The 27,353-nt window shown below is 49.9% G+C and overlaps 1 protein-coding gene across 1 annotated transcript in view; it reads left to right on the top strand.

Moving 5' to 3' along the window:
* Positions 1-26,416, top strand: part of LOC138297092 (cytadherence high molecular weight protein 2-like) — a 112,390-nt gene extending 85,974 nt beyond the window's left edge. Inside the window, exon 21 of the mRNA XM_069236595.1 lies at positions 26,127-26,416. Within this exon, the coding sequence (XP_069092696.1) occupies positions 26,127-26,416 (290 nt within the window). The remainder of the gene's footprint in view (positions 1-26,126) is intronic.
* The last annotated feature ends 937 nt before the right edge of the window (positions 26,417-27,353 follow it).

The raw sequence follows: 27,353 nt of genomic DNA on the forward strand, positions 1-27,353 counted from the left end.
TACTTGTAGCGTCTCCCCATTTAAAGAATTCTAAAATGCTACTTAAAGTGCAGAAAACAAGTACCTTGCCATTTACAAAGATATGCTTTACCTATAACATATCCAAATGCTTCTCCTGGTCTACGGACCACCTAGAAAATCCATCTTTGCTGCATCTTATTTAAAATCAAAACTCAAATTCAGTGGGAATTTAGGCATAGATTTACAAAGATGTTACGCAACTCAGCTCAGCAGGTATAGTTGCTGTGCTGCGTTGCATGATCAGGAGAGCAGCATTGCATCATATCTTCAAAGAAATGGTAGAGTTCTGTTCTCTCTATGCACTGGCACACTTTGTGCTGCTTGGAGCTAATGCAGGCATCCTTGAGCCACAGTACAAAGGTTCCTGCATTGTGGTCAAGATCATTTTTGTGCAAGAAGGGTAACCTTCCTTCAGAAAAAAGATTCTTTGAGTCTATTTCCACTTTTTATGTGTGCTGCTGACTACTACAACACACATACACAAATGAATAACGAGGTGAAACAGACATATTTTTCCATATTACACCAGCTTCAGGTCAGTGCACCATTCTGGTGCAAATACATGTTTGCAAGCCGTTATAGATGTAGGTTTTTATCCAAATCCATGGGAAATGCACGGAAATACCCATGCATCACCCATTGTATACCGCTCTGATGCGAAGTAGCACAAGGTAGCACAATTTGATGCATTTTGTTACTTTTTTTTTAACAAAGTACTGCAAAAGCCATTTTTGTTGCTTTCTAAATAACAAGAAGAATTTTCATCAGGTCTGTGTTAAAAATGTAATACAAATGCAAAGCAAAACCGTTGCAAATCTGGGCTTTAGACTTTAGGTGCCAGTGCTACAAAGATACGTTTCAGAAAAGTTGTTTATCAGTGGCTAAACAATGGCAGCATCCTGCAAGGGTCATACCTCTCACATTGATTGCAACTGCATTCCACGCTTCACATAACTGCTCAAGAAAAGGTGTGAATAATCCTCATCATGTTCTTCCCGGAGAACACATTGGTGGTCATTACAACCCTAGCGGACGGTGTTAAAGCGGCGGAAATACCGCAAACAGGCTGGCGAAAAAAAAAAGGGAATTATGACCGTGGCGGAAACCGCCAACATAGACAGCCACTTTAACACTCCGACCGCCACGGCGGTACAGACAAGCAGCACGGCGGTCACCGCCAACAGACAGGCGGGAGACAAAGTATCGCCCACAGTATTACAACAGGCCAATCCGCCACCTTTTCCAGGGTGGATTCTCCGTGGATAAAAACACGGCAGAAACAGGAATCCCGAAGGAAAAATGCTCACCTCTACACACGCCACGAGGACACCATGGACCCGGAACTCCAAATCCTACCTGCAATAGTCTTCCTGCTCCTCTACCAGGAGCACGAACGCTGGTGGTGAAGACCACGGTGAGTACTGCACCTACGACACAGGGGAGTGGGGGAGGGAAAAAACAGGGGCACGCAACATGCAACACCCCCACCCACACCCACCACAACACACACACTAATGCATATCAATACATCACAGTTACACCCACCCAAACCACCCGGAAGAATGCAAAGACAATAGAAAATGAGTGTAACCATTGTAATATATTAAAAGCAAGTATGCAGAAACATATATATATAACATGTACAAAATATATACCAAGCATAGTAGTCCAGGTAGTGCTCTAATAAAGTCCTTGGAACACTGGGACCACACGGTATGGGCGAGGCCCACACAAGATCCCCGACCATGACGGAGAGAACACAGCAGGGGCATTAAACAGGCACCTCAGGGGGAGGGAAAGGGGGGGCACCTCAGCCGCTTGAGTGCACGACGCCAAATCCATGAGGGGGCCACATGCCCACTGTTCAATCCTGGGGAGTGCAAAGCCACAGTCTCACAAGTCTCTCCAGTGGGTGGTTTGCCCACTGTTCAATCCTGAGGAGTGCAAAGCCACAGTCTCTCAAGTCTCTACAGTGGGTGGTTTGCCCACTGTTCAATCCTGGGGAGTGCAAAGCCACAGTCTCACAAGTCTCTACAGTGGGTGGTTTGCCCACTATTCAATCCTGGGGAGTGCAAAGCCACAGTCTCACAAGTCTCTACAGTGGGTGGTTTGCCCACTGTTGAATCCTGGGGAGTGCAAAGCCACAGTCTCTCAAGTGGCTGACAGTCTCCACTGGTTCTGGAGGGGGCCTTGTGCCCAGAGTGCTTCATCCTGCCAAGGACTGAGGTAGTGGATGACAGTCTCCACTGGTTCTGGAGGGGGCCTTGTGCCCAGAGTGCTTCATCCTGCCAAGTACAGAGGTAGTGGATGCAATACTCCACTGGTTCTGGAGGGGGCATGGTGCCCAGAGTGCTTCATCCTGCTAAGGACAGAGGTAGTGGATGACAGTCTCCACTGGTTCTGCAGGAGGCATGGTGCCCAGAGTGCTTCATCCTGCTAAGGACAGAGGTAGTGGATGACAGTCTCCACTGGTTCTGGAGGGGGCATGGTGCCCAGAGTGCTTCATCCTGCTAAGGACAGAGGTAGTGGATGAGAGTCTCCACTGGTTCTGGAGGGGGCATGGTGCCCAGAGTGCATCATTCACCCCGTGACAGACTCAGTTGCGTCAGTGCCCTTGCCGCTCATGGGCCAGCGGTGCTTGAGGCGGCGGTGCCCTGTGCAGCGGTGCTTGAGACGGCGGTGCCCAATTCAGCGGTGCTTGAGATCGCGGTGCCCTGTGCAGCGGTGCTTGAGACAGCGGTGCCCTGTTCAGCGGTGCTTGAAACGGCGGTGCCCTGTTCAGCACAGCGGTGCTTGAGATGGCGGTGTCCTGTGCAGCGGTGCTTGAAGCGGCGGTCTCCATTGCAGGGACTCAGCTGCTGGCGGTCCTTCATGGCCTAGCGGGGCTTTTGCTGGCGGTGGCCTCCTGGGCAGCTGGGCTTGTGCTGGCGGTGGCCTCTTGGGCAGCTGGGCTGGTGCTGGCGGTGGCCTCCTGGGCAGCTGGGCTTGTGCTGGCGGTGGCCTCCTGGGCAGCTGGGCTGGTGCTGGCGGTGGCCTCCTAGGGCAGCTGGGTTTGTGCTGGCGGTGGCCTCCTGGGCAGCTGGGCTTGTGCTGGCGGTCCTGTCCTGGGCAGCTGGGCTTGTGCTGGCGGTCCTGTCCTGGGAAGCTGGGCTTGTGCAGGCGGTCCTGTCCTGGGCAGCTGGGCTGGTGCTGGTGGTCCTGTCCTGGGCAGCTGGGCTTGTGCTGGCGGTCCTGTCCTGGGCAGCTGGGCTTGTGCTTGAGGTGGCCTCCTGGGCAGCGGGGATGATGGCGGTCTTCTCCGCCGTGCTGCTCTTCCCAGACTTTCCTGGTTTCTTGTGGCCCTTCCCCACCTTGGAGGGTGTCACAGCTGAGTCCACACTCCCACCACGACCCTTGGGAGTGGCTTTGGTGGCTGGAGTCTGCCCCCTCTCCCACTGGGCACTGGCCAACCTCTGATACTTGACAGATGGGGGACTGTCTGTGCTGTGGCTCCGTGCCACACTGGCTGCCCTGGTGGCCGGTGCACTCCAGATTCCGGTGACTATAGACATCACTGGTTCTGGAGATGTTGTGGCTGAGGTGCTAGTTCAGGACCTAGGAGACGGACGGGGTGGGGGAGGTGTGGGAAAGAGGTCAAGGTTGGACAGGAAAAGTTTCTTGGACACACTGGGACGGGTAGCTGGAGGGGGTTTGGGAGTGGAGGAAGAGGTGGTGGTTGTAGGAGGTGTTCATTTGCTGACTTTGGGTGAAGGTGCATGCGCTGGAGGCTGTCGTGAGGTGGATGGCTGTTGGGTGGGTGTGTGCCTGCGTTTGTATATCTTGGGAGGGGGCATCACAGACACACTGGGAGAGGACACAGGGGACGTGTGAATGGTAGTGGGGGTGGTGACTGCACGTGAGCGGGGTGTGTTGGTGGGTGTGCTGGAGAGGGACGTACTGGCTGTAGAGGTAGTGCATACAGGTGTGTGTGGAGACGAGACTGGGAGGGAGGAGGTAGACGAAGAGGAGGGGGACACAGTGGAGGCAGTGGATGTTGGTATGTGTGCATGGGTATGATGCTTGTGTGAGTGCCTGTGGGATGTGTGGTGCTTATGTTTGCCTGAGCTTCCCTTGTGTGTTGACGTGTGTGCATGCTGGTCTGTAGGTGTGCTTGGGATAGGCTGAGGTACAGGGGATTGGGTCGGGGTGGAGGAAGTTGGAGGGGGGAGGCTAGACACAGGGACAATGGCCAGAGTCTGAAAAGCTAGCTGAAGGGCCACCTGACCAGAATGAATGCCCTCCAGGAATGCATTTGTTTGTTGCAACTGCCTTTCTACACCCTGGATGGCATTCAAAATGGTAGACTGCCCAACAGGGAGGGACCTGAGGAGGTCAATGGCCTCCTCACTGAGGGCAGTATGGGTGACTGGAGCAGGGCCTGAGATGCCTGGGGCGAAGGTGATGCCCACCCTCCCGGGTGAGCGGGCACAGGGCGAAGGCTGAGGGGCTGCTGGGAGTGCGGTGCTGTAAGTGGTGGTGGCGGCTGTACCTGTAGATGGGGGTGGCACAGATGTTGCCGCCACCACAAGGGAGCTCCCATCAGAGGACAAGTCCGTGTCACTGGTCTCAGGTCCTGTCCCCGCCATGGAGCTCCCCTCCCACTCCGTCCCACTGGTGAAGTCCGAGTCCGTAGTGTGGCCCTCCATGGCCATGTGGGATGCAGCCCCCTGTTGCTCCGGTGCCACTGCTCCTCCGCCTGATGATGCTAATGCACACAAGAACAGGGAGACCACAAAAAGGGGGGGGGGACAGAAGAAAGACATGTTGAGTGCATCCATTACCGCTACCGTTGGCGGACACGACAGACACAGAAGCCCCCTGCACTACGCCGCGCTCTTGGGCTCCACTGTTCAATTCCTGGGAAATGCCCTACAAGGCTATGGACGACATCTGCACACATAGATGACACAGGGGCATGACTAGGTGTACTTGGCACTCTACAGAGGTGGGGTGCCACATGGCCTGCCTTATGGAGGGAACTTGCCTACGGAACTCGCCCTGGCCTAGGGAAACCCACAGCCCACCTCCCCCACCCAGACCCCTCCACTGTGCGCAAAGTCAGCAGAATGAGAGTGTACTCACCCCCTTGTGTCTGCTGTGATGCCCTCAAGCGCCCATCCAACTCCGGGTAGGCCACCACCAGGATCCTGAACATCAGGGGGGTCATGGTGCGACAGGCACCCCTCCCACGGTGGGAGGCCATCCCCAGCTGAGCCTCCGCCGGCTTCTTGCTCCAGCGGCGAATGTCCTCCCATCTTTTCAGGCAGTGGGTGCTCCGTCTGTGGTGGACCCCCAGGGTCCGGGCGTCCTTGGCGATGGCACGCCAAATATCTTTTTTCTGATGGGCGCTGACCTACGTGAAATGTACAGGGGGAAGAGAAATCTATTACCAACTGCACCGGCAAAGTGATTGACCCCCATCCCTACCCTAGCCATGTGGCACATGCATTCACCGTCTTTCATGCACGCCGCACTCTCCCCCCTTCCTGCTTACATCCAGCCCTCTCCACACAGGCAAAGCCCATACAACATGCTCCCTGTGTACTTACCTGTTTGTCTGGAGGACCGTAGAGTAGCGTGCATTGGGGGAGGACCCCATCCACGAGTTTCTCCAACTCCTCCGATGTGAAGGCAGGGGCCCTTTCCCCAGACACTCGAGCCATTGTCTCTTCCAGACCGAGGTCACAGCAGCACTTGCAGTGTAGGTCCTCTCCTGTCGAACATCAGTCATCGAGTAATTGAACAGATAGAAAATGGCGGTCACGTCCGCGGCGGTGCGTACCGTCACAGCCGGCGTACATCGTCATTGGCTCCTGGGACTCATAGGGTCCAATGTTAACCAATGCAGCATTGCGCCGCGGTCTTCGACCGCCTGCTGCGACGGTGTACAACGCCAGCGCAATTACCTCACATCCCATTGTCCCACTTTAGAGGTCAGGCAGCCGCCATTTCAGGGGCCCCCATGGCTTCATTTTCAACTGCGTCACACATACCTAGGCCTAGACACAACACACATACAGGCCACCTTTTGTGTGAATGGTGTTCTGTGTAAACTGTGGGTACGTACCTCTGAGTTGTTTGACTCTGTGCTCGCTGTTGTCCTTCATAGGCACCATCCGCTGGGACATGTGAGGAGATGGCGGCATCCTCCGGTGTACCGACCGTTGGTGGACCTGTCGACAATGGAGGAGTGACATGTGATTATCACACACAGGCTTGACCGTGCCACAATCCAGGAACTGTGTACCCAGTTGGAGCCAGACCTGATGTCAGCAATCCGCCATCCCACAGGAATCCCCCCTCAAGTGCAGGTGCTGTCAGTGCTCCATTTCCTTGCAAGTGGGTCTTTTCAAACAACAGTGGCCATTGCATCAGGGATGTCCCAGCCTATGTTTTCCAACGTATTGTCCAGAGTGTTGTCTGCCCTTCTAAAACACATGCGGAGCTACATCGTTTTCCCTCAGGTGGAGGATTTGCCTACAGTGAAAGGTGATTTCTATGCCCTGGGACACATCCCCAACATCACAGGTGCCATTGATGGGACCCATGTGGCTTTGGTACCCCCCCCACAGGAGTGAACAGGTGTACAGAAACCGGAAGAGTTATCATTCAATGAATGTACAGATGGTATGTTTGGCAGACCAGTACATCTCCCATGTGAATGCCATGTTCCCTGGCTCAGTGCATGACGCCTACATTCTACGGAATAGCAGCATCCCTTATGTGATGGGTCAACTACAGAGGCACCGTGTGTGACTATTAGGTGAGCACCTGGAAGCAAGACAGTGGGAATGGTTGTCTGGGTCTGGGGATATCCCTACAGGTTAGTGCGTGTCTAACAGTTGTCCCTCGCCATTTGCAGGTGACTCTGGTTACCCCAACCTGTCATGGCTACTGACCCCAGTGAGGAATCCCAGGACAAGGGCAGAGGAACGCTACAATGAGGCCCATGGGCGAACTAGGAGGGTGATCGAGAGGACCTTCGGCCTCCTGAAGGCCAGGTTCCGGTGCCTCCATATGACAGGTGGATCTCTATTCTACTCACCAAAGAAGGTGTGTCAGATCATCGTGGCCTGCTGTATGCTTCACAACTTGGCTTTGCGACAACAGGAGCCTTTTCTGCAGGAGGATGGTCCAGATGGCGGTGTTGTGGCAGCTGTGGAGCCTGTGGACAGTGAAGACGAGGAAGCAGAGGAAGAAGACATGAACAACAAGGACTCAGTGATCCAGCAATATTTCCAGTGAGACACAGGTAAGAGTACAGACCTTCCTACTACATGTACTTTAACACTACTGCCTCTCTACTGTCTGTCGTTTTCACCCAGTGTATGGTCACTGAGTTGTCACTTTCCCTTACGATTTCACAGATGTGGGTCCCAATGTGTGACATCTGCTTAGATTCCTCATGGACTAGAGCTGTGTGACATAGGTATGTTGACATTACAATAGAAAGAGCATTTTGTCACTGTAATTGCTAATACACTATTTCGAAATCACAGACAGACTCCAGATTGTTTTGTGCTTTAAGTGTGTTTATTTAAGTGCTCAATATTGGAGGGGGTAGTAAAATGGTGAGGGGTGATGGCGGAGGAATGTCCATGGCAGAGTCCAGCCTATTAGTCTCACAGGTGCATTGCCCAAATGGGCATAGGAAGTGGAGCTGGGGCAGTTTAAGTATGGACAGGGTGACAAAGTGGGACAGTAGGATGACAATCAGGGTGGTCTCATTTATTGGCGGGGGTATTGGCATCGTGCTCTGTCTTCTTCCTGGATCTCAGGGACCATTTGCGGGGTGGTTCTCCCTCTGCAGGGGGTGGGTTGCTGGTGTGGTGGTCCTGTGGCGGGGCGTCCTGTCCACTAGCGCCGGCGGAGGTGGTGGGCAGTTCATCGTCCATGCTAGTGTCAGGGGCCCCTTGTAGTGCCACAGTGTCCCTCCTGGTGTTGAGTACTTCCTTCAGCACCCCTAAGATGGTGCCCAGGGTGGAGCTGATGGTTCTGAGTTCCTCCCTGAAGCCCATATACTGTTCCTCCTGCAGGCGCTGGGTCTCCTGAAACTTGGCCAGTACCGTTGCCATCGTCTCCTGGGAGTGGTGGTAGGCTCCCATGATGGAGGAGAGGGCCTCGTAGAGAGTGGGTTCCCTTGGCCTGTCCGCCTCCTGTCGCACAGCAGCCCTCCTAGTTCCCCTGTGTTCCTGGGCCTCCGTCCCCTGGACCGTTTGCCTACTGCCACTGCCCCCAGGTCCCTGTTGTTGTTGGGGTGGTGGGTTAGCCTGGGTTCCCTGTAGTGGTGGACACACAGCTGATTGACGTGTCCTGGGGACGGAGGTATGGTCCCGCTGGGTGGGTGCTGTGCTGGTGTTTCCAGAGGGGGGAAGGTCTGTGATGGTCTGTGACTGTGTGAGGGGAACCGACTGTCCAGAGGTCCCCGATGGGCCGGGCTGGTCATCTAGATCCAGTTGTACAGAGCTGCTGTCATCACTGTGGGCCTCTTCTGTTGGTGGTGTGGACATGTGTGAGGGGAACCGACTGTCCAGAGGTCCCCGATGGGCCGGGCTGGTCATCTAGATCCAGTTGTACAGAGCTGCTGTCATCACTGTGGGCCTCTTCTGTTGGTGGTGTGGACATGTGTGGACCCTTCTGTCCGGTGCAGTTGGGTAAGGGTCCTTCAGGGGTATAAAAGGATGTTTATTACATCTGTGTGTGGCATGGTGTGCAATGGGTGGGTGACCGTGTACCCCAGTGCTTGCATTCCTGTGTGGGACCTTGTGTGATGATGGTTTAGGGGATTGTACGGGTATGTGCAGTGGGCATGCTTTAGTGATGGGTGTCCATGCTTTGTTGTTGCATGCAGGTCTTGGTGTTGGGATGGGTGGTTTGTGATGTTAGGACATTTGTGAGGAGTTGGAGTGCTGGGGGTGAGGGTGAGGGTGGGGGTATGTGCTGGCATGCAGGTAGGGTGGGGGATGTAATAGTTAAGATTTGTCTTACCAGAGTCCATTCCTCCACCTACTCCTGCGAGGCCCTCAGGATGCAGAATCGTCAAGACATGCTCCTCCCATGTTGTTGTAGTGGGGGAGGAGGTGGGGGTCCGCCGCCAGTCCGCTGAACCGCCAGGTGGTGTCTTGAGACCACGGAACGCACCTTACCCCGTAGGTCGTTCCACCTCTTCCTGATGTCCTCCTGATTTCTTGGGTGCTGTCCCACTGTGTTGACCCTGTCCACTATTCTTCACCATAGTTCCATCTTCCTTGCAATGGAGGTGTGCTGCATCTGTGCTCCGAATAGTTGTGGCTCTACCCGGATGATTTCCTCCACCATGACCCTGAGCTCCTCCTCCGGGAACCTGGGGTGTTTTTGCCGTGCCATGGGGTGGTGTAGGTGATGTGTGGGGTGGAGTGTGTGGTGATAAGTGTTCTGATATGTAGTGGTGTGTTGTGTGAGGTGCGTGGAAGTTCTGTGGGTGATGGTATTGTGTGCCTGTGGATGCTGTTGTTCTTGCTGGTGCTGTCTCTCTCTGGCCTTCTTTCGTAGGGGTTTGTGGGTGATGTGGGTGTGTGTTTTATATTGTAATGGGTGTGTGGGAGTGGTGTGGGAGTGGTGTGTATATGTGTATCAGGTGTGTGAATTTGGAATTGTCCAATGTGGCTGTGTTTTGTAAATGTGTGTGTATTTTGAGCGTGGATTCGTGTGTCGTTATAGTGTGGGCGTATTTCTGTTGGCGTGACAGTGGAGGTTTTGTTTTCGCCAGTTTATCACTGACCTTTGGTGTGGCGGACTTGTGTGGGTGTCTGAATTTTGGCGGATTCCGAACTGTGGGTCATAATAGCTGTGGCGGAATTCCGCGGCCGCGGCGGTGTGTTGGCGGTCTCCTGCACGGCGGTGAGCGGCTTTTACCGCCAATGTTGTAATGACCGCCTATGTTTTCGAGTAAATACTCCCTATCAGATTTTTATTATCTTAAAGGGAAATTGAAAAACAATTTATCATAACCTTTCCTCCTTTCAGTATTGGAAGGTCTGCAGGTTCCATTCAAAGCCAGAGACATCTTTAAGATGTAACATTTATTACAGAAATGCTCTGCCTGTCCACATATCTATCTAGACTTTTGCACAACCATGTATCTCTTCATTTTCCTTTCTTACCATATTAACTAAAAAACATCGGCAAAGCCAGTAGCTCTGGTACTGGGTGCCTGCTTTTGGCGTTGCCAGTTTTGACATCATTTTTGTATAGCTTTATTGTTGGTATATCTGCCAGACCTCACAAATATTAAAAAATTGACTAAAGGCAAAAATATTAATTTGGTCTCAAAAGCGCACATCAGTATAATTGTTCCTGGCCCTTCAGTTAACTATTTGTGTGTCAATGAGCAGAATGTGGTAATGACAGCGAAATTAGCCAATGGCTGAAGTGGTCTAGCCTATTTCCCTGGTCTAGCCTATTGCCACATGCTGCATGTTGTAGTGAGTGGAAGATGAACATAAATGACCCAACAACAACAGAACAATGGATCAAGTAGGCTGGCTGAAAGACTGTAACAGGGTCTCCAAGCTTTTCTGTACCTAAAAGCTACCTATGTTCTGTGAAATTTTTCACGATTTAGTAATATTATTTGTGTTTCAATGGTGAGCACACCAGACAAGATTACATTAGCATCCTCCATATGCTTGCTTACTAGCAGTTATCACCTCAATTCATCAGGCAGGATTGCCAGCAATAAAGTAAAAAGGCTGTAGCAATTTTGAATGTCTCAACTTGGGTATTACAATGCCCTTGGTTGGACTCAAGGTCATGATATTAGTAATTAGTCTGCCTACCGTCACATGGTTTATCACTCAAACATAATCTTTAAGTATGTTTTGAAAATTGAGCCATTTTTCATGAAATATCAGCTAATGACAGTGGACCGCACTGGCAGAGGCAGGACAGACTGCTGTGAGATAGGCCAATGAGGCAGTTGGAGCCACTGTTTCGACTGGACAGATTATGATGTTGCCTTCCGCCGACATTACAGTGGAGATTTAACCACCACATCCAAGCTGGAGGAAACAGAGGCATAAAAGGCAGGAACTCACCTGTAGGCAGCATCACACATCCTGTGCTGCCACGGAGCTGATCCTTCAGGTCCTGCTGTTGCTGATAGATGGAACCCAAAATCAACGCTGCCGTGAATGCAACTGGTGGTAAGACCACACACCTACCTGTGTACCCAAAACCACAACAAATCAATGCACTGGCATTGACCTGGTCTGGAGGCTGTGCTCTATGTATCAAGTATAATCTTGTGTGCCCTTGGTCAGAGTTGTATCAACGTATGACCGAATCACAGCCCTACGATGCCCCGTTTTGGCATGACACTGACACTTCACCGCCACACTCCACAAAACCCCACATGTCTCCACATCCCAGTTTCAGGGAAAGTAAAGTGTACATAACATTTGTCACTCAACAGCAACACCACATAAACATCAACCTACTAATTGAACTGACACCCTCACATTGCTTCCATGCCTTGGCCTGTCATGATATTGAAGACACATATGTATGGATGTGTCATGTAACCCAAACACCCCTTTCCATGCCTCATCCCTGTAATGGGCCCTAACATCTCACACACATTGCAAGACAATGGAAGGTAAATGGAATGCACATTATTTTGAGAGACAAATATATAATGCTCCCAATGTAAACAATAGCTGCAGAATAGGGATGGCAGCATCAGGGGGACTCCAGGAAGGGATGCTGTCATGGGATACATTTCACTTTGCACGTGCCGCTAAAACGCTAAGGCCCTCATTATGACACTGGTGGTAAATCCCGCTTACTGCCACGCTGTCAGCCACCAACTTACTGCCGCAGTGGCGGATATTCGTTCACCATATTATGACACGCACACACCAATCCAACAGAACCCAGCCACATACACTAATCCGCCAGACCAAAGGTCAGTGATAAAGTGGCGGGCCCAAAACCCATTCCGTTACACCAACAAAACAACGCCCATCACATTCTGACCCACGAATCACTACGGCGGACATTCAGCGGCGGTAAACCATTGGCGGTACATATCGCCGCGCTCAGAATGGACACCCACATACAAAACAACACCACATTGGCCAATATGAAAAATACACACCTGACAACCATACACACACCACACTCACTCATCCACAGCACTATCAAACATACATCCACATTACCCACAACCCTTTACAAACAACAATTACTGCCAGGAGATTGAGAAGAAGAGCACAGAGACAACTAGACACACACACCACATACAGCCATACACCCCTCACACACTCCACATCACACACCCCACTACATTACTCAACACATCCTCACCAACACACATCACACAACACCCATGGCACCAAAAAGGCACCCCCGTTTCACTGAGAAGGAATTAAGGGTCATGGCAGAGGAAATTGTCAGGGTAGAGCCACAGCTCGTTAGAGCACAGGTACAGCAGATATCTATATCAAGGAAGATGGAGCTGTGGCGGAGAATCGTGGACAGGGTCAATGCCATGGGACAGCACCCAAGAACAAGGGACAACATCAGAAAGAGGTGGATCGACTTACTGGGGAAGCTACGTTCCATAGCAGCAATGCACCAGTTCGCCATACAGAGGTCTGGCAGTGGACCCCCACCTCCTCCCCCACAGCTCAAAGCATCGGAGGAGCAGGTACTGAGAATACTGCATCCTGAGGGAATCGCTGGAGTAGCCGGAGGACTGGACACTGGTAAGTCAACATTTACCACTTATCACCCCCCATACCTGCATGCAAGCACACCCCCTCACCCTCACCCCCATCACTCCACACCATCCTACACATTGCACCTACACATATGACTAACCACAGTGCCCAGCCCTGCATGCCATACCAATGCATGGACAGCCCTCCCAGCCCTGCATGGACACCCATCACTAAAGCATGTACAGCATAGGCAAACTAACATAACCACAGTACATCACCATTATCAAGCAAAAGGGGCAGGGCAATACCAACCATAGAGGGGAAGCTATGGAAGTAAAAATGTCATACACTTGAAGCATAATACATCATTTACATCCCCACCGGTACCCCAGGCAATGTCAGTGGAGAGAAAGTGCGACCACTATCCAGTGCCTGGAGGAGGCTGGCCTGGCTTATAGTGGGTACATTGTGGTACTTACACCTTGTGCCAGGTCCAGTTATCCCTTATTAGTAGGGGTGTTCTAGCAGCTTAGGATGATAGAGGTAGCTATAGCAGAGCAGCTTAGGCTGAACTAGGAGACATGCAAAGCTCCTACTATACCACTTATATCATATAGCACTATATCATAAGAAAACACAATGCAAAGAGTTACTAAAATTAAAGGTACTTTATTTTAGTGACAATATGCCAAAACTATCTCAGAGGATATACTCCCTTAGGAGGTAAGTAATACACACAAATTATATGCACCCAAACTAAAATCAGGTAAGTAACAGTTAGAAAAGTAGTGCAAACAATGTAGAACACAATACAATGCAATATGGAGAATTAGGCCTAGGGGCAACGCAAACCATATACTCCAAAAGTGGAATGCGAATCACAAATGGACCCCAGGCCTAGTGTAGTGTGTGGAGGGTCGCAGGGAGTGTAAGAAAACACTAAGGGTGTCCAAGATACCCCACCCCAAGACCCTGAAAAGTAGGAGTAAAGTTACCATACTACCCCAGAAAGACAGTAAAGTCGAGATAGGGAATTCTGCAAGGACAGCAACTGACTGCAAAACAATGAAGTTGGATTCCTGGACCTGAGTACCTGTAAAGGAAGGGGACCAAGTCCAAGAGTCACGCAAGTGTCCAGGGGGGGCAGGGACCCACTAAACCCCAGATGAAGGTGCAAAAGGGCTGCCTCTGGGTGGAAGAAGCCAAAGATTCTGCAACAACGGAAGGTGCCAGGAACACCTTCTTTGGGTAGAAGATGTCCCACAGTGTGCTGGAGGATGCAGAGTTGTTTCCATGCAGAAAGACTACAAATAAGCCTTGCTAGCTGCAGGAGTCGCGGTTGAGGATTTTGGGTGCTGCCAGGGCCCAGGAAGGACCAGGAGGTCGCCCCTTGGAGGAGGAGACTGAGGGGGCACTCAGCAACACAGAGAGCTCATGCAGAAGCAGGCAGCACCCGCAGAAGCACCTGAACAGGCACTTAGAAGATCTGAGGACAGCGGTCAACTCAGAGTCACAAAAGAGGGTCCCACAACGTCGGAGTCCAACTCAGTGAGTTGAGCAATACAGGACAGAGTGCTGGACACCTGGGCTAGGCTGTGCACAAAGGAAGTCTTGCAAAAGTGCACAGAAGCCCAAGCAGCTGCAGTTCACACAGTACACAGGATTACTGCCTGGCGTGGGGAGGCAAGGACTTACCTCCACCAAATTTGGACAGAAGGGCCACTGGACTGCCGGAGACACTTGGACCTAGCTCCTGTGTTCCAGGGACCATGCTCGTCAGGATGAGAAGGGACCCAGAGGACCGGTGATGCAGAAGTTTGGTGCTTACGTTGGCAGGGGGAAGATTCCGTCGACCCACTGGAGATTTCTTCTTGGCTTCCAGTGCAAGGTGAAGGCAGACAGCCCTCAGAGCATACACCACCAGTAAACATTTGAGAAAGCCGGCAGGATGAGGCGCTACAATGTTGCTGGTAGTCTTCTTGCTACTTTGTTGCGGTTATGCAGGCATCCTGGAGCAGTCAGCGGTCGTTCCTTGGCAGAAGCCGAAGAGGGAAGTGCAGAGGAACTCTGGTGAGCTCTTGCATCGTTATCTGGTGAGATGCCCACAGGAGAGACCCTAAATAGCCCACAGAGGAGGATTGGCTACTGAGAAAGGTAAGCACCTATCAGGAGGGGTCTCTGACGTCACCTGCTGTCTCTGGCCACTCAGAGCTGTCCATTGTGCCCTCAGACCTCTCCATCCAAGATGCAGAGGTCTGGGACACACAGGAGGAGCTCTGGGCACCTCCCCTGGGAGGTGCTGGTCAGGGGAGTGGTCACTCCCCTTTCCTTTGTCCAGTTTCGTGCCAGAGCAGGGCTGGGAGGATCCCTGAACTGCTGTAGACTGGCTTATGCAGAGGCCAGGGGAGGCTACTCCTACCAGGCCCTTCACACCTATTCCAAAGGGGAGAGGGTGTAACATCCTCTCTCAGAGGAAATCCTTTGTTTTGCCTTCCTGGGACCAGGCTGCCCAGGCCCCAGGGGGGCAGAAACCTGTCTGAGGGGTTGGCAGCAGCGGTAGCTGCAGTGGAGACCCCCGAAAGTTAGTTTGGCAGTACCCGGGCTCTTTTTACGCAAATCCGACGCAAAGCTAACTCCATATTTATACTTTGGCGTTAGACCCGTCTAGCGCCAAAGATCTTGGAGTTTGCGTCATTTTTTAGCGTGGACACCTACCTTGCATTAATGATATGCGTTGGCGCAGTTGTGCGTCAAAAAGTATAAATATGGCCCTAAGTTACTTTGCACCTAACCTTCACCAAGTGAGGGTTAGACATATAGGTGACTTATAAGTTACTTATGAGCAGTGTAAAATGGCTGTTAATTAACGTGGACGTTATTTCACTCAGGCTGCAGTGGCAGTCCTGTGTAAGAATTGTCTGAGCTCCCTAGGGGTGGCAAAAGAAATGCTGCAGCCCATAGGGATCTCCTGGAACCCTAATACCCTGGGCACCTAGGTACCATATACAAGGGAATTATAAGGGTGCAGTGACAATTTTAAAAGCAGAGAGAGCATAAACACTGAGGTTCTGGTTAGCAGAGCCTCAGTGATACAGTTAGGCACCACACAGGGAACACATATAGGCCACAAACATATGAGCACTGGGGTCCTGGCTAGCAGGATCCCAGTGACACATATCAAACACACTGACAACCTTGGGTTTTCACTATGAGCACTGGGCCCTGGCTAGCAGGATCCCAGTGAGACAGTAAAAACACCCTGACATATACTCACAAACAGGCCAAAAGTGGGGGTAACGAGGCTAGAAAGAGGCTACCTTCCTACAGTCCCCCAACAGAAGACGCCCCCAGTGATGACAGTAACTCTGGACTTCTGGATCTGGAAGACCTAACTGGCCAATCAGGGACCACTGTACAGCAGGTCACCCAAGCCCACTCAAAGACCACCACAGAGCCTTCCCCATTAGGAACCAACACCACAGCACCCACCCAGCATACCCAAACCTCTGTCCCCAGGACACGTCAATCAGCAGTGTGCTCACCTGTACAGGAACACCAGGCCACACCTCGCCCTTAAGACAATCAGGGACCTGGGGTCAGTGGCAATGGGCACACCATTCAGGGGACAGGGGAACAGGCCAACAGGGACAGGAGCAGGGAAACGACTCTCCAGGAGGCACTCTGAGATCCTGGGAGCCTACCAACATTCCCAGGGCTCGATGGGCCAGATCCTTGACAACGTGCTGGAGAACAGGTGGCTGCAGGAGGGTCAGTATCAGGGGATCAGGGAGGACTTGCAGGCCATTAACACCACCCTGATCTCCATAGCAGGGGTGCCGGCAGGCATGGCCAACATCATGAGGGAGGCAGTGTCACACCAAGGGGCCCCTACCTCTAGCCAGTGAACGGACCAGCCGTCCACTTCCGCTGCCGCTAGTAGGCAGGAGTCCCCACCACAGGACCCACAGGCCACCAGCATCTCTCCCCCTTCAGAAGATGAACCACCCCACAAACATTCCCTGCGACCCAGACAGAAGCCTGAGACACTTGCCAAGATCACCGCCAGGAAATGAGACTCTCCTGATTGTCCCCCTTGTGTCCCACTCAGTCACATTGTCCACCTTGAGCTGCCATTGCTCACCTTCCTATGTCCCCTTGGACACTGCACCTGTTCTATAAACAGACTGGAACAATACCCTGGACTTTCCTCCATCATCACCCCATTCCATTGCACTTTACCCTCAATTTCTTAGCACTACAATAAACACCCTTGGATAAAACTCGACTACTAGTATTTCATGTATTGCAAATTTGTGTTGATTGAAACAGCTACATCCATTGCAAATGAACTGTACATAGTGATAGCATAGAATGAATGACCTGTTGCTGGCTGTTGTATTCACATCATGACATTGTTGTCCTATCACCAATATCTGGAAAATGGTAATCCGTAGGTGAGAGTAAGTAGAGGAAACAAGTGGGTAATGCGAGCATGCAAATGCCACCCAGAATACAACAATAGTCATAGAAATGTGAAGTTGCACTGTCTCACCTGTGTCAGTGGAAGTACTGACAGATCACAAATGTTCTGTTGTCCACATCCTCATCTTCTGCCTCCTCATCCTCACTGTCCTCAGGGTCCACTGCTGCCACAGGGGCATCTCCAGTCTCCTCCTCCTGCAGAAAAGGTACATGCAATCTGAGGGCCAGATTGTGCAACATGCAGCATTCCACTAGTATCTGGCAGACCTTCTTGGATGAGTAGCACAGAGATCCACCTGTCAGGTGGAGGCACCTGCACCTGGCCTTCAGGAGCCAGAAGGTCCTCTCAATTATCCTTCTGGTTAGCCCATGTGCCTCATTATAACGTTCCTTAGCCCTTACCCTGGCACTCCTCACAGGGGTCAGCAGCCACAACAGGTTTAGGTAGCCAGAGTTACCTGCAAGTATTGATGGACAATATTTAGCTGCACACTATCCTATTTGGCTAACAGCAGAGGCAGACACCAACATACAGTGGGTGGGGACCAAGGCTCACCTATAAGCCACACCCTGTGCCTCTGTAGTTGGGACATCACATTTGGGATGCTGCTATTCCTCAGGACAAAGGCATCATGCACCGACCCTGGATACTTAGCATTGATGTGGGAAATGTACTGGTCTGCCAGGCACACCATCTGCACATTCATGGAGTGGAAACTCTTATGATTCCTGAACACCTGTTCATTCTGCCGGTGGGGGGGACAAATACAATATGTGTACCGTCAATCACCCCAGTAATGTCGGGGATATGTACCATTGTATAAAATCCAGCCTTCACAGTGGCCAAATCTTCCACCTGGGGGAAAGCAATGTAGCTGCACATGTGTTTTACCAGGGCAGATAAGACTCTTGCCAGCACAATTGAGAACATTGGCTGTGACATTCCTGCTGCCAAGCCCACTGTCACTTGAAAAGAACCAGTTGGCAGTAAATGGAGGACTGACAGAACCTGCACAAGAGAGGGGATCCCAGTGGGATGACGGGTAGCTGAGATCAGGTCAGGCTCTAAATAGGCACACAGCTCTGTGATTGTTGCCCTGTCCAGTCTATAGGTGAGTATTATGTGCCTGTCCTCCAGTGTAGCTAAGACCACCAGGTGTCTGTACACGGGGGTATGCACCATCTTCTATTCATCTGCAGCTGTAGTAATCTAAGGGACACAAGAGTGAGTAGGCTGTCACAATTTGAACAACTGTACCACAGCCGCAGTCCACATCGTGCAATCATGTTTTGGGACAGTGTAATTTAAAAGTATGTGCCTATTTATCCTGTGACACAGAAATTATCGATAGGCCTGTTCACCCCCCCTGAAATGGCGACCACCTCTCCTGTGTGGAGGGACAGGTGGAAGTGAGGTAATTCCGCTGACGTTGTGCGCTGTGGCAGTAGGCAGTCGTGAACCGGCGTGCAATTCCTCATTGGATAATATTGGGCCCTATGAGGTACAGTGGCCAATGGGGATCTACAACGGCGGTAATGGTGTACACCGCCGTGAATGTGACCGTTATTTTCTCTATCATTCCTCACTTGTTTCCTGACCTTCCACAGGAGAGGACCTACACCTCATGTGCTGCTGTGACCTGTGTCTCAAGCCTACCATGGCTCGAGTGACCGGGGAAAGGGCCCCAGCCTTCACTTCTCAGGAGTTGGAGTGACTGGTGGATGGGGTCCTACCCCAGTACGGACTGCTGTATGGGCCTCCAGACCAACAGGTGAGTACACTGTGGGCACAATGCATGTGGCATGAATGCATGGAGATGTGTGTGAAGGCATCGTGTAAGGGTGGGTGGGGGTGGTGGATTGTCTGTTGGGCGTGTACATGTTGTGAGCTGGCCTATGTGTGTTGCAATGTTGATGAGATCGGTTATTGTGAGCCATGTGTGTAACAGGCTGGACTGTTTGTTTAAAGGAGTTCTCCTGTATGTGTTACCTCTGCAGGTCAGTGCCCATCAAAAGAAGGGATTATGGTGTGCCATCACCAAGGACGTGCAGACCCTGGAGGTCTATGGAAGGCAGAGCACCCACTGTCGGAAATGGTGGGAGGACCGGAGATGTTGGGCATGGAAGACTGCAGAGGCCCAGCTGGGGATGGCCTCCCAATGAGGAAGGAGTGCCCGTCAGACCCTGACCCCCCTGATGGCCCGCATACTGGCGGTGGCATACCCTGAGGTGGATGGGCTCTTGAGGGAATCACAGCAGCCACAAGGGGGTGAGTACAGTGGGTATCATTACAACTTATGGCTGGTGGGGTGATATCCGGGTGGTGGTTGTGTGTTAGTGGGTGCCCCTAAGGCCAGGCCAGACATAGCAGCATAGGTCCTCAGAAGGGTAATGGTTGCATGTCAAATGCAGGTAACCTAGCTTGTTAGTATTCACTTCTAGGCACGGCTGCAAGGGTCCCAGGTGTGCTGCAGTTGGCAGTATGTGCTCCTCCTCATGCCTTGGTGACTAGCCATTTCACTGGTAGTGTAATGCACAGTGCGTAGGCCTGCTCCATGTGTGTGAGGGTGCTGTGTATGCCAACTGCGGTATTGGTGCAGTCATTGACCCAGTGTATCCTTTGTCTCTCTCCCTCTTTCTTGTTTTGTCATTTTGTCCTTGTGTGCATTAGCATCATCTGGCGGAGGAGCAGAGGAACCGGTGACAGAGGGAGCTGCATCCCGCAGGATCCTGGAGACAGAGTCCACCGACGCCAAGGGAACAAGTGGGATGGAGGGTGGAGGGAGCACCACAGCAGAGACTGGAGGGGACAACACAGACACTGATACCTCCTCCGATGGGAGCCCCCTGGTGGCCCCTCAGCGAGTTGCCCGTGCCACTCACCCAGGAGGGTGGGCATCTCGTTCGCCCCAGGCACCTCAGGCCTTGCCCCAGTGAGGCATGCTGCCCTGAGTGAGGAGGCTATTGGCCTACTGAGATCCATCTCCATCAACCATTGTGAATGTCATCCAGGGGCTGGCATCCCAGATGCAGCAATACAATGCATTCCTGGAGGGCATTCATGGTGGTTTGTCAGCCCAACAGAGATCGAGTCAGGCTCTGGCCTCCTCTCTGATGGCAGCCATTGTCCCTGTTTCTACTGTCCCTCCTCCAACTTCCACTTCCCAGTCCCATTCTCCTCAACCACAACTCATCCCAAGCACACAGACAGACGAGCATGCACACAAGGCAACACACAGGAGTGGCACAGGCCAATACAAGCACCACACTTCATCCCATAGGCACTCACACAAACACCATAATGTTGCAGACACAACAACATTCACTGCCTCCACTGTCTCCCCTCCTCCTCCTCCCTCCAAGTTATATCCACACTCACAAATGCATGTACTACATCTACATCCACTATCAGCATCACCCTACCGTACATAACACACACCACACTGGCAGACACCTCCACAACATCCATGCACGCGTCTACTGTGTCCTCTCCCACTATGTCTGTCCCCCCCAAAGGACTCAAATGCAAGCACTCAGACACCCAACAGCTATCCACCTCACATACAGCCCATGCACCTGCTCCCACATACAGCAGACATACACCTCCAACAACCACTCCCTCATCCTCCATGGGCAGGGTTCCAAGGACACAGCCCAGCACCTCAACCACCTACTCATGCTGGTAAGGATACCAGACATACAAAACTGAAGGTGAAGGAACCAGCACCACCAGGGATGAAAGGGAAGAGACCTGCACCAGCTGTGCCCCCTCCAGAACCAGTGGGAAAGACACCCACTGCAGACACTGTGGCCTTGCACTCCCCAGGACAAAGCAATGGGCATCTTACCCCCTCCAGAATCAGTAGACTTGTTCCCGCATCCGGCTGAGGTGCCCCCCCGAGGAGCCTGCCTATTTGCAAACTGATGCCCCTGCAGTGTACTATCCAGATGTGGTCAGGACTTGACTTGGGCCTTAGACTGTGCACTGTGGCCATGTGGGCCCTTTGAACATTGGACTGGGCAGTGTCCCTTTCTGTACATGTGTACATATCTGTTTCATTGACAAATCGAATTGTTAATTTTGATGTTGATCTGATTACAATCACTTTAGTCAATTCCTGTTGTCCTTGCATTATTCTGCCATTTTTCAGGGACACACTGATTTTCGTGTGCAGTTGGTTGTGTGAATGGTGTGTGTGTGTTGGGTGTGTGTGGTGCATGTGTGTGTCACTCTCGTTTTCCTCCCACCTACCATTGTGTGCTAGGTGGCTGTACTCACTGTCGTCGTCTTCTTCGGCGTTGGTGTTCTAGGTGGAGCGTAACGTAGAAGATCATTGGGAAAACATGCAGTTCTGGGTCCATGGCAGCGTGGTTCTTCCCTGTGTCTCCAATGGTGAGTCCTTTCATCTCTGAGCTCTGTTTCTGCCAGGCTTTTGTTGTGTTGGTACCACCCCGGAAAAGTTGGCGGTTTGCAGGGTCAAAATATGGTGGGCGGTACTTTGTCTTCCGTCTGGCTGTTGGCGGCTACCGCTGTGGTGGCTGTTGTTTCCGCCGTGGAGGTTGGCATGGTACATTTGCTGTCTATTGGAGTTATCACCGACATGGTCATAATTTGGCGGAACTTACCACCAGCCTTTTGGCGGTATTATCGCCACTTTATCACCCACCGCCAGGGTCGTAATGAGGGCCTTCGTGTACAGGAACCGGGCCTTCATGTATCTCAGGGAAAACCAATAGTATAGCCAAGTGACATGCCTATCTGCCAAATATGTAAGTGCAAGTCAAAACAGCAAATACAACAGCATGGGTCACACATGTAGATAAAGTAGCCGGAAGCTACACACATGAAAAAGGACACATTATCAGTCAAATTGTTGTAGGAAATGTTAAACACAAAGCATTACTGCGAATACAAAATGTTAAAACATTGCGCAACATTAGGCATCAATAGAGGCGACACCACTGTTCACAATCAAAAACAGTTTAGGCCAAACCCTCACACTGACAGGAGCAAGGTGAAAGGTTCACTCAAGGATGTAGCGGAATAAGAAACACAAGGGTCATCTATTAAAGGGCAACACGTCTGACCAACCTGCAGGTATTTACGACATTAGCATACCAGTACCCCGTGCACTCTCCATGCCTTCAAACAGATCGCAGACTGATTAGATACTGGGCACATAATTGAATTAGCCCAAAGCACACAGGTGGGTGATTTACAATGGTTGCAGGAAAGAAACCAAATTCCAAACGCTCTGGAGTCTCAGACCCAAAATGCTGTCAGCACACACTTCAAATAAATGACATTCACAAAAGACCATGTACACATTCATAGGTCAAAGAATGCTCGGTCATAAACCTTTGTTGAAGGTATAATAAAGACCAAGTAATGGCTTAACCTAGGATTTCAGAGTTATGGGGTCACATGGTGTTGAGTGTTTTTCATGCTAATCTCTAAACTTGCAAGTTATCAATTGTTAATCATGTGTAATAAATTGTTGTACTGATTTGTATGTAAGAGACTGTCTGTGAACAGGATTTTGAGAAAAAACATAGAGGCAGTCCTGCCTCAACAGTTAATAAATACTGTCTCTAAAACTACTAAGAACAGTCTGCATAGTCATTTCTGTGTCAAGACAATGTATTTGTTCACCCTGTGACAGTTGACGAGCCACCCTAGGAGGTTCCTTTGCTCCCCCACCTGACAGCAGGCACCGGAAGACCTCCTGCCCCTCGCTGCAGAGAGACCAGTGCACACAAACTTGATGAGGTGAGCAGAAGATGAGTTAATTGAAGTTCTGCCTGTGCACAGGAGGTTGGGAAGAATCTGAGGACCGCTGTCCCCTAAAGGTGAGGACAAAGCGATCCACCAAACTTCTTTTAAATAAGGGCACTTCTTGGCAATACTAAACGCAGAAGTAACTGTAATGTAAGCGCATGCAACTTGAGTGTGATTGATGTGTTTCTTTCTTTGTGAATCAGTAAGGCCGTAAGGGTTACGTATGCAACTTGCGTGCAAATTGTGTTTTTTTTCTTTGTGAATCAGTAAGGCTGTAAGGGTAACACATGCGACTTACATGTGATTTGTGTTTTTTCTTTGTGAATCAGTAAGGACGTAAGGATAATGCAAGCAACTTGCGTGTAATTTGTGTTTTTCTTTGTGAATCAGTGAGGCCATAAGGGTAACACAAGTGACTTGCATGCAATTTGTGTTTTTCTTTGTGAATCAGTAAGGCCGTAAGGGTAACGCATCCAACTTGCAAGCAATTTGTGTTTTTTTTCTCTGTGAATCAGCAAAGCCATAATGATTACACAAGTGAGCTGTTTCTATTGAAGTTTTGGTTTGTTGAATGACTGAAGGCGACTGAGTGCAGTAGAATGAAGTGGGGCCAGAGTGTGATATTGTGTGATATTGTATAAATATGCAGACTGTTCCTTAGAATACGTTGCAAGTAATGGAAAATACTGTAATGTGCCCCATAAGACTGGGTTGATAGAACTAAAAAACTGAAAACCTATTCTAAAAACGGTATAGTAGAATACATAGGCAACATTATTTCCCACCAGAAAGGTTGTGTGTGTCCATTTTAAACTTATGGGGAAATGGTAGCAGAAAAGGTAAAAGGCAAAAGATTAAAAACACCTGAACATGGAGTCTCACTTAAGAAGTGCAAAAGGTATTCCCCAGTGGCAGAAAGAAATTACAAATCATAACCAGGAGTGGGTTAAATTAAAACCACCCAAAGCATAAGTATCCTTGACCAAAATAAGGAACATTCAATGATAAAGCAAGAGAGCATGTTGTCATGCAGCTTCAAAGTAAATATGCAGGAGTCAAATTAAAGAAAATAGAAGCAACCTTATTGTTATGGAACTTATTTTGTGAAAATTCAAAAGATTCCTCACAGGAAGAGACTTCAAGTACCCCTTCTGTTCCCCCACCTCAATATGACACACAAGCACCTCACCCACAATGTCCAGCAACTATCCATCAGTGCAGCTGCAGGAAGCCACAGTAGGATTTGAAAACCCTGAAACTGAAGCCCCTTCACAGTCCCCTAAAGTAACCCCAAAGATGACCCCATGAATATCAAAAGCAAAAAGGGCAAGGACTCCTGGACATCAAACCAGGATTAGAGATCCACAATTTTCAGGGCAATTAGAGGCACAGTTTGTACTGCATCTAGACCATACCTTTCCGCAAGCGGAGAAAAGCAAAGAGCATTGTTCTTTATCCTGGATTATTAGAAGGAGAGATAATATTGCAGATAGAGGCCTTGGAACTAGCATCCACCTATGACGCCTAGACAGCCAGCGAACATAATGGTGCTTTGTCGGCATGTGTCATCTTCCTTGAGCCAGGAAAGATGATTAGGAAGATATGGGACGATGAGCTATTTGATGATAGCCCCAAGAAAAGGATTATACTTTTCCAGGATGACAGACCAGTAAGAAATGTGTTAGAAATCAGAACATTCACACCAAGCAAAGCTTTGGACTCAGTTGAAGAATCTGATCTGTTGCAAGTGCCAGACATCCTGAACTAAGGGCCCTCACAATGTCGGCTTCATCCGCACTGCCACATCATTTCTGATTACATTGAAGGAAGGTGCCATCTTACCCAGAATAGAACAATACCACTTGTCCAAGGAGGCAAAAGAGGGCATCACCCCCACCATACAGGCGTTACTGGAACAAGGAATAATTTACTATGGAGTGTCACCTTGTAACTCCCCCATATACCTGGTTAAGAAAGCAAGGGCAAAATTTGGTACATGGTTCAAGACCTGCACCCGTTGAACAATATTGTGTTATTACCCAAATACCCAATTGTCCTAGACCCTTTCATCATCCTCACAAACATCCTGCAGGTTGCCAGGTACTTTTTAGTTATCAAACTTAAGAATGCCTTTTGCAGCATTTCTCTCCCTCCAGATAGTCACTATCTGACAGCATTCTGATGTCGCAGGACCCAGTATATGTACTCTTGTTTTGCCCCAAGGATGTCGCAGCTCCGCAGTGTGTTCAATGAAGTAACAAAGCAATAAAAAATGATCTGTGAAATTTTCAATGTGACAGCAATATGTTAATGACATGTTTGTAGTCCTACGAAGCAACAGTGTAGAAGAGGCACTCTATCTCTTCTGACCACTTTTGCCCAGAGAGGATACAAAGTGGAGAAGGGGAAAATTCTATTATGCAAGGAAGAAGTCCAGTATTTATGGCAATTACTGTCACCATCTGGTAGATGTATAACATCTGAAAGAGCAGTATCCATTCAGCAAAATGTCAGAGCCAGAAATGGTCAGAGCAATGCTGAAGTTTCTGGGCCCCAGCAATTATGTGAGACTGCACATATTTGATTATAGCACTCTAATAGCCCTATTGTTGATGGCTATCAAACAGGCAAGAGATAGGGAAGATAACATAATTTGGACACCAAAGATGAGGGAAACTTTTTAAAAACTAAAGGATGAGATAGAAAATACTCCTGTCCTGGGAACTCCAGATTACGCCAAGGAGTTCTACCTATTCTGCCACTGCATTGGTCAGGTGATGACAGCCGTCCTCACACAGAAGTACCCACTAGGACACAAACCAATCATGTACTTCAGTGTACTGCTAAGCTTGGTCATGAAGGGGCAACATCCATGTGAACAGGCCCTGGCCACTGCAGCATTTGCAGTATAGAAGAGTACCCCCATAATTTGGTGGCACAAATGACGCTCTATGCATAACATGCAGTGTTTTCTAAAATCCAGAAAGCCAAGACCGCTTTGACCACTCAGAGGTTGTCATGATATAAGGTGATACTGTCACTACCCTCCTTGAAGGTTGTGAAGTGTCATATGGTCAATCCTGCAACATTCTTCACCCACCCAGTATTAAACCTGGAAGAGGAAGAACACAACTGTGCGACATGTACTCTCAATGAATGTAGTCAAGCCATCGAGGAAACTATACCAGACAGCACTGTCTATTTTGTGGATGGTTCCTCTGCAATCGACCAAGAAACAGGGATGAGACACACAGAAGCAGCGGTAGTCAGGGCTCAGAGACACAGCTCCTTGGATACACTACAGGTAATAGAACAATCACCTCTGCTCATACACTATTCAGTACAGGCAGCTGAGCTAACAGCATTAATAGCGGCCCTTAAGTCAGGAACCTGAGAAATAGATACAATATTCTCAGCAAACGTAACAACCACTGTACACATCAGTATCATGAGATGGAGTAGGCAAGGGTTCCTGAAATCAAATGGTAGTCCTGCGATGTATTTAGAACTCTTAGAAGCCCTAGAAGAGGCACTTGCACTAACACAGACAGTGGCAGTTGTGAAATGTGCAGTGCACACAAACGGACAGGATTTCATGTCCCGGGGTACTACGCTGGTGGATCAGGCAGCTAAGGACAAAGCCAGACATACATCCCCAAAGGTACCATCAGACTTACAACCTGTCCCTGTCCTGGTGTCTCAGACTGTCCCACCTGTGGAGGCCAAAGCAAAAACTACCATAGATAATGACACACCCCACTACACTGAGTCGGCAAGGTTACCCCTGAGGAAACTGCAGGAAGCTGTGTCACCACACAAAAAGCAGTTATGGGAAAATAGAGGATGCACCCAGTCTGAGAGCGGCCTAAGGTAAGGATAGCTATCTGCAGGAAAACCAGTTATGCCATGCAATTACCCTGGATAGGATTCATTGACCCGCTCACACTTCCAGGGTGCATTTGGCAACCCAAATACAATTATATAATTGTAAGGTTTGGATAATTGGTTTTAAATTATCATTGGCGACTGAAATGTGCCACACTAAGGTTGGGTGTAAATGATAACACTTAGAATGATTATGGTGAGGGTTTTTCATATATATTTTTAAATATTTTTTATACATATACACTTTTTTGTATAGATGTTCTTTGTGAGTTTTTTTTAAAGATGTAATAGTAATATGTATATTTGTCCATGTATGTGGGTGTTTTTATATGTATATTATATATATGTATTTTTTGTATGTAGTTTTAATAATTGTATATCAGTCTCTTTTTAGTATAATTGCAACAGTCCCTTGCTGTTTCTTTCCCACTAAAAGTAGTGTACAA

Source organism: Pleurodeles waltl, chromosome 5 (genome assembly GCF_031143425.1).
Source record: "Pleurodeles waltl isolate 20211129_DDA chromosome 5, aPleWal1.hap1.20221129, whole genome shotgun sequence".
In the NCBI taxonomy this organism is placed as follows: Eukaryota; Metazoa; Chordata; class Amphibia; order Caudata; family Salamandridae; genus Pleurodeles; species Pleurodeles waltl.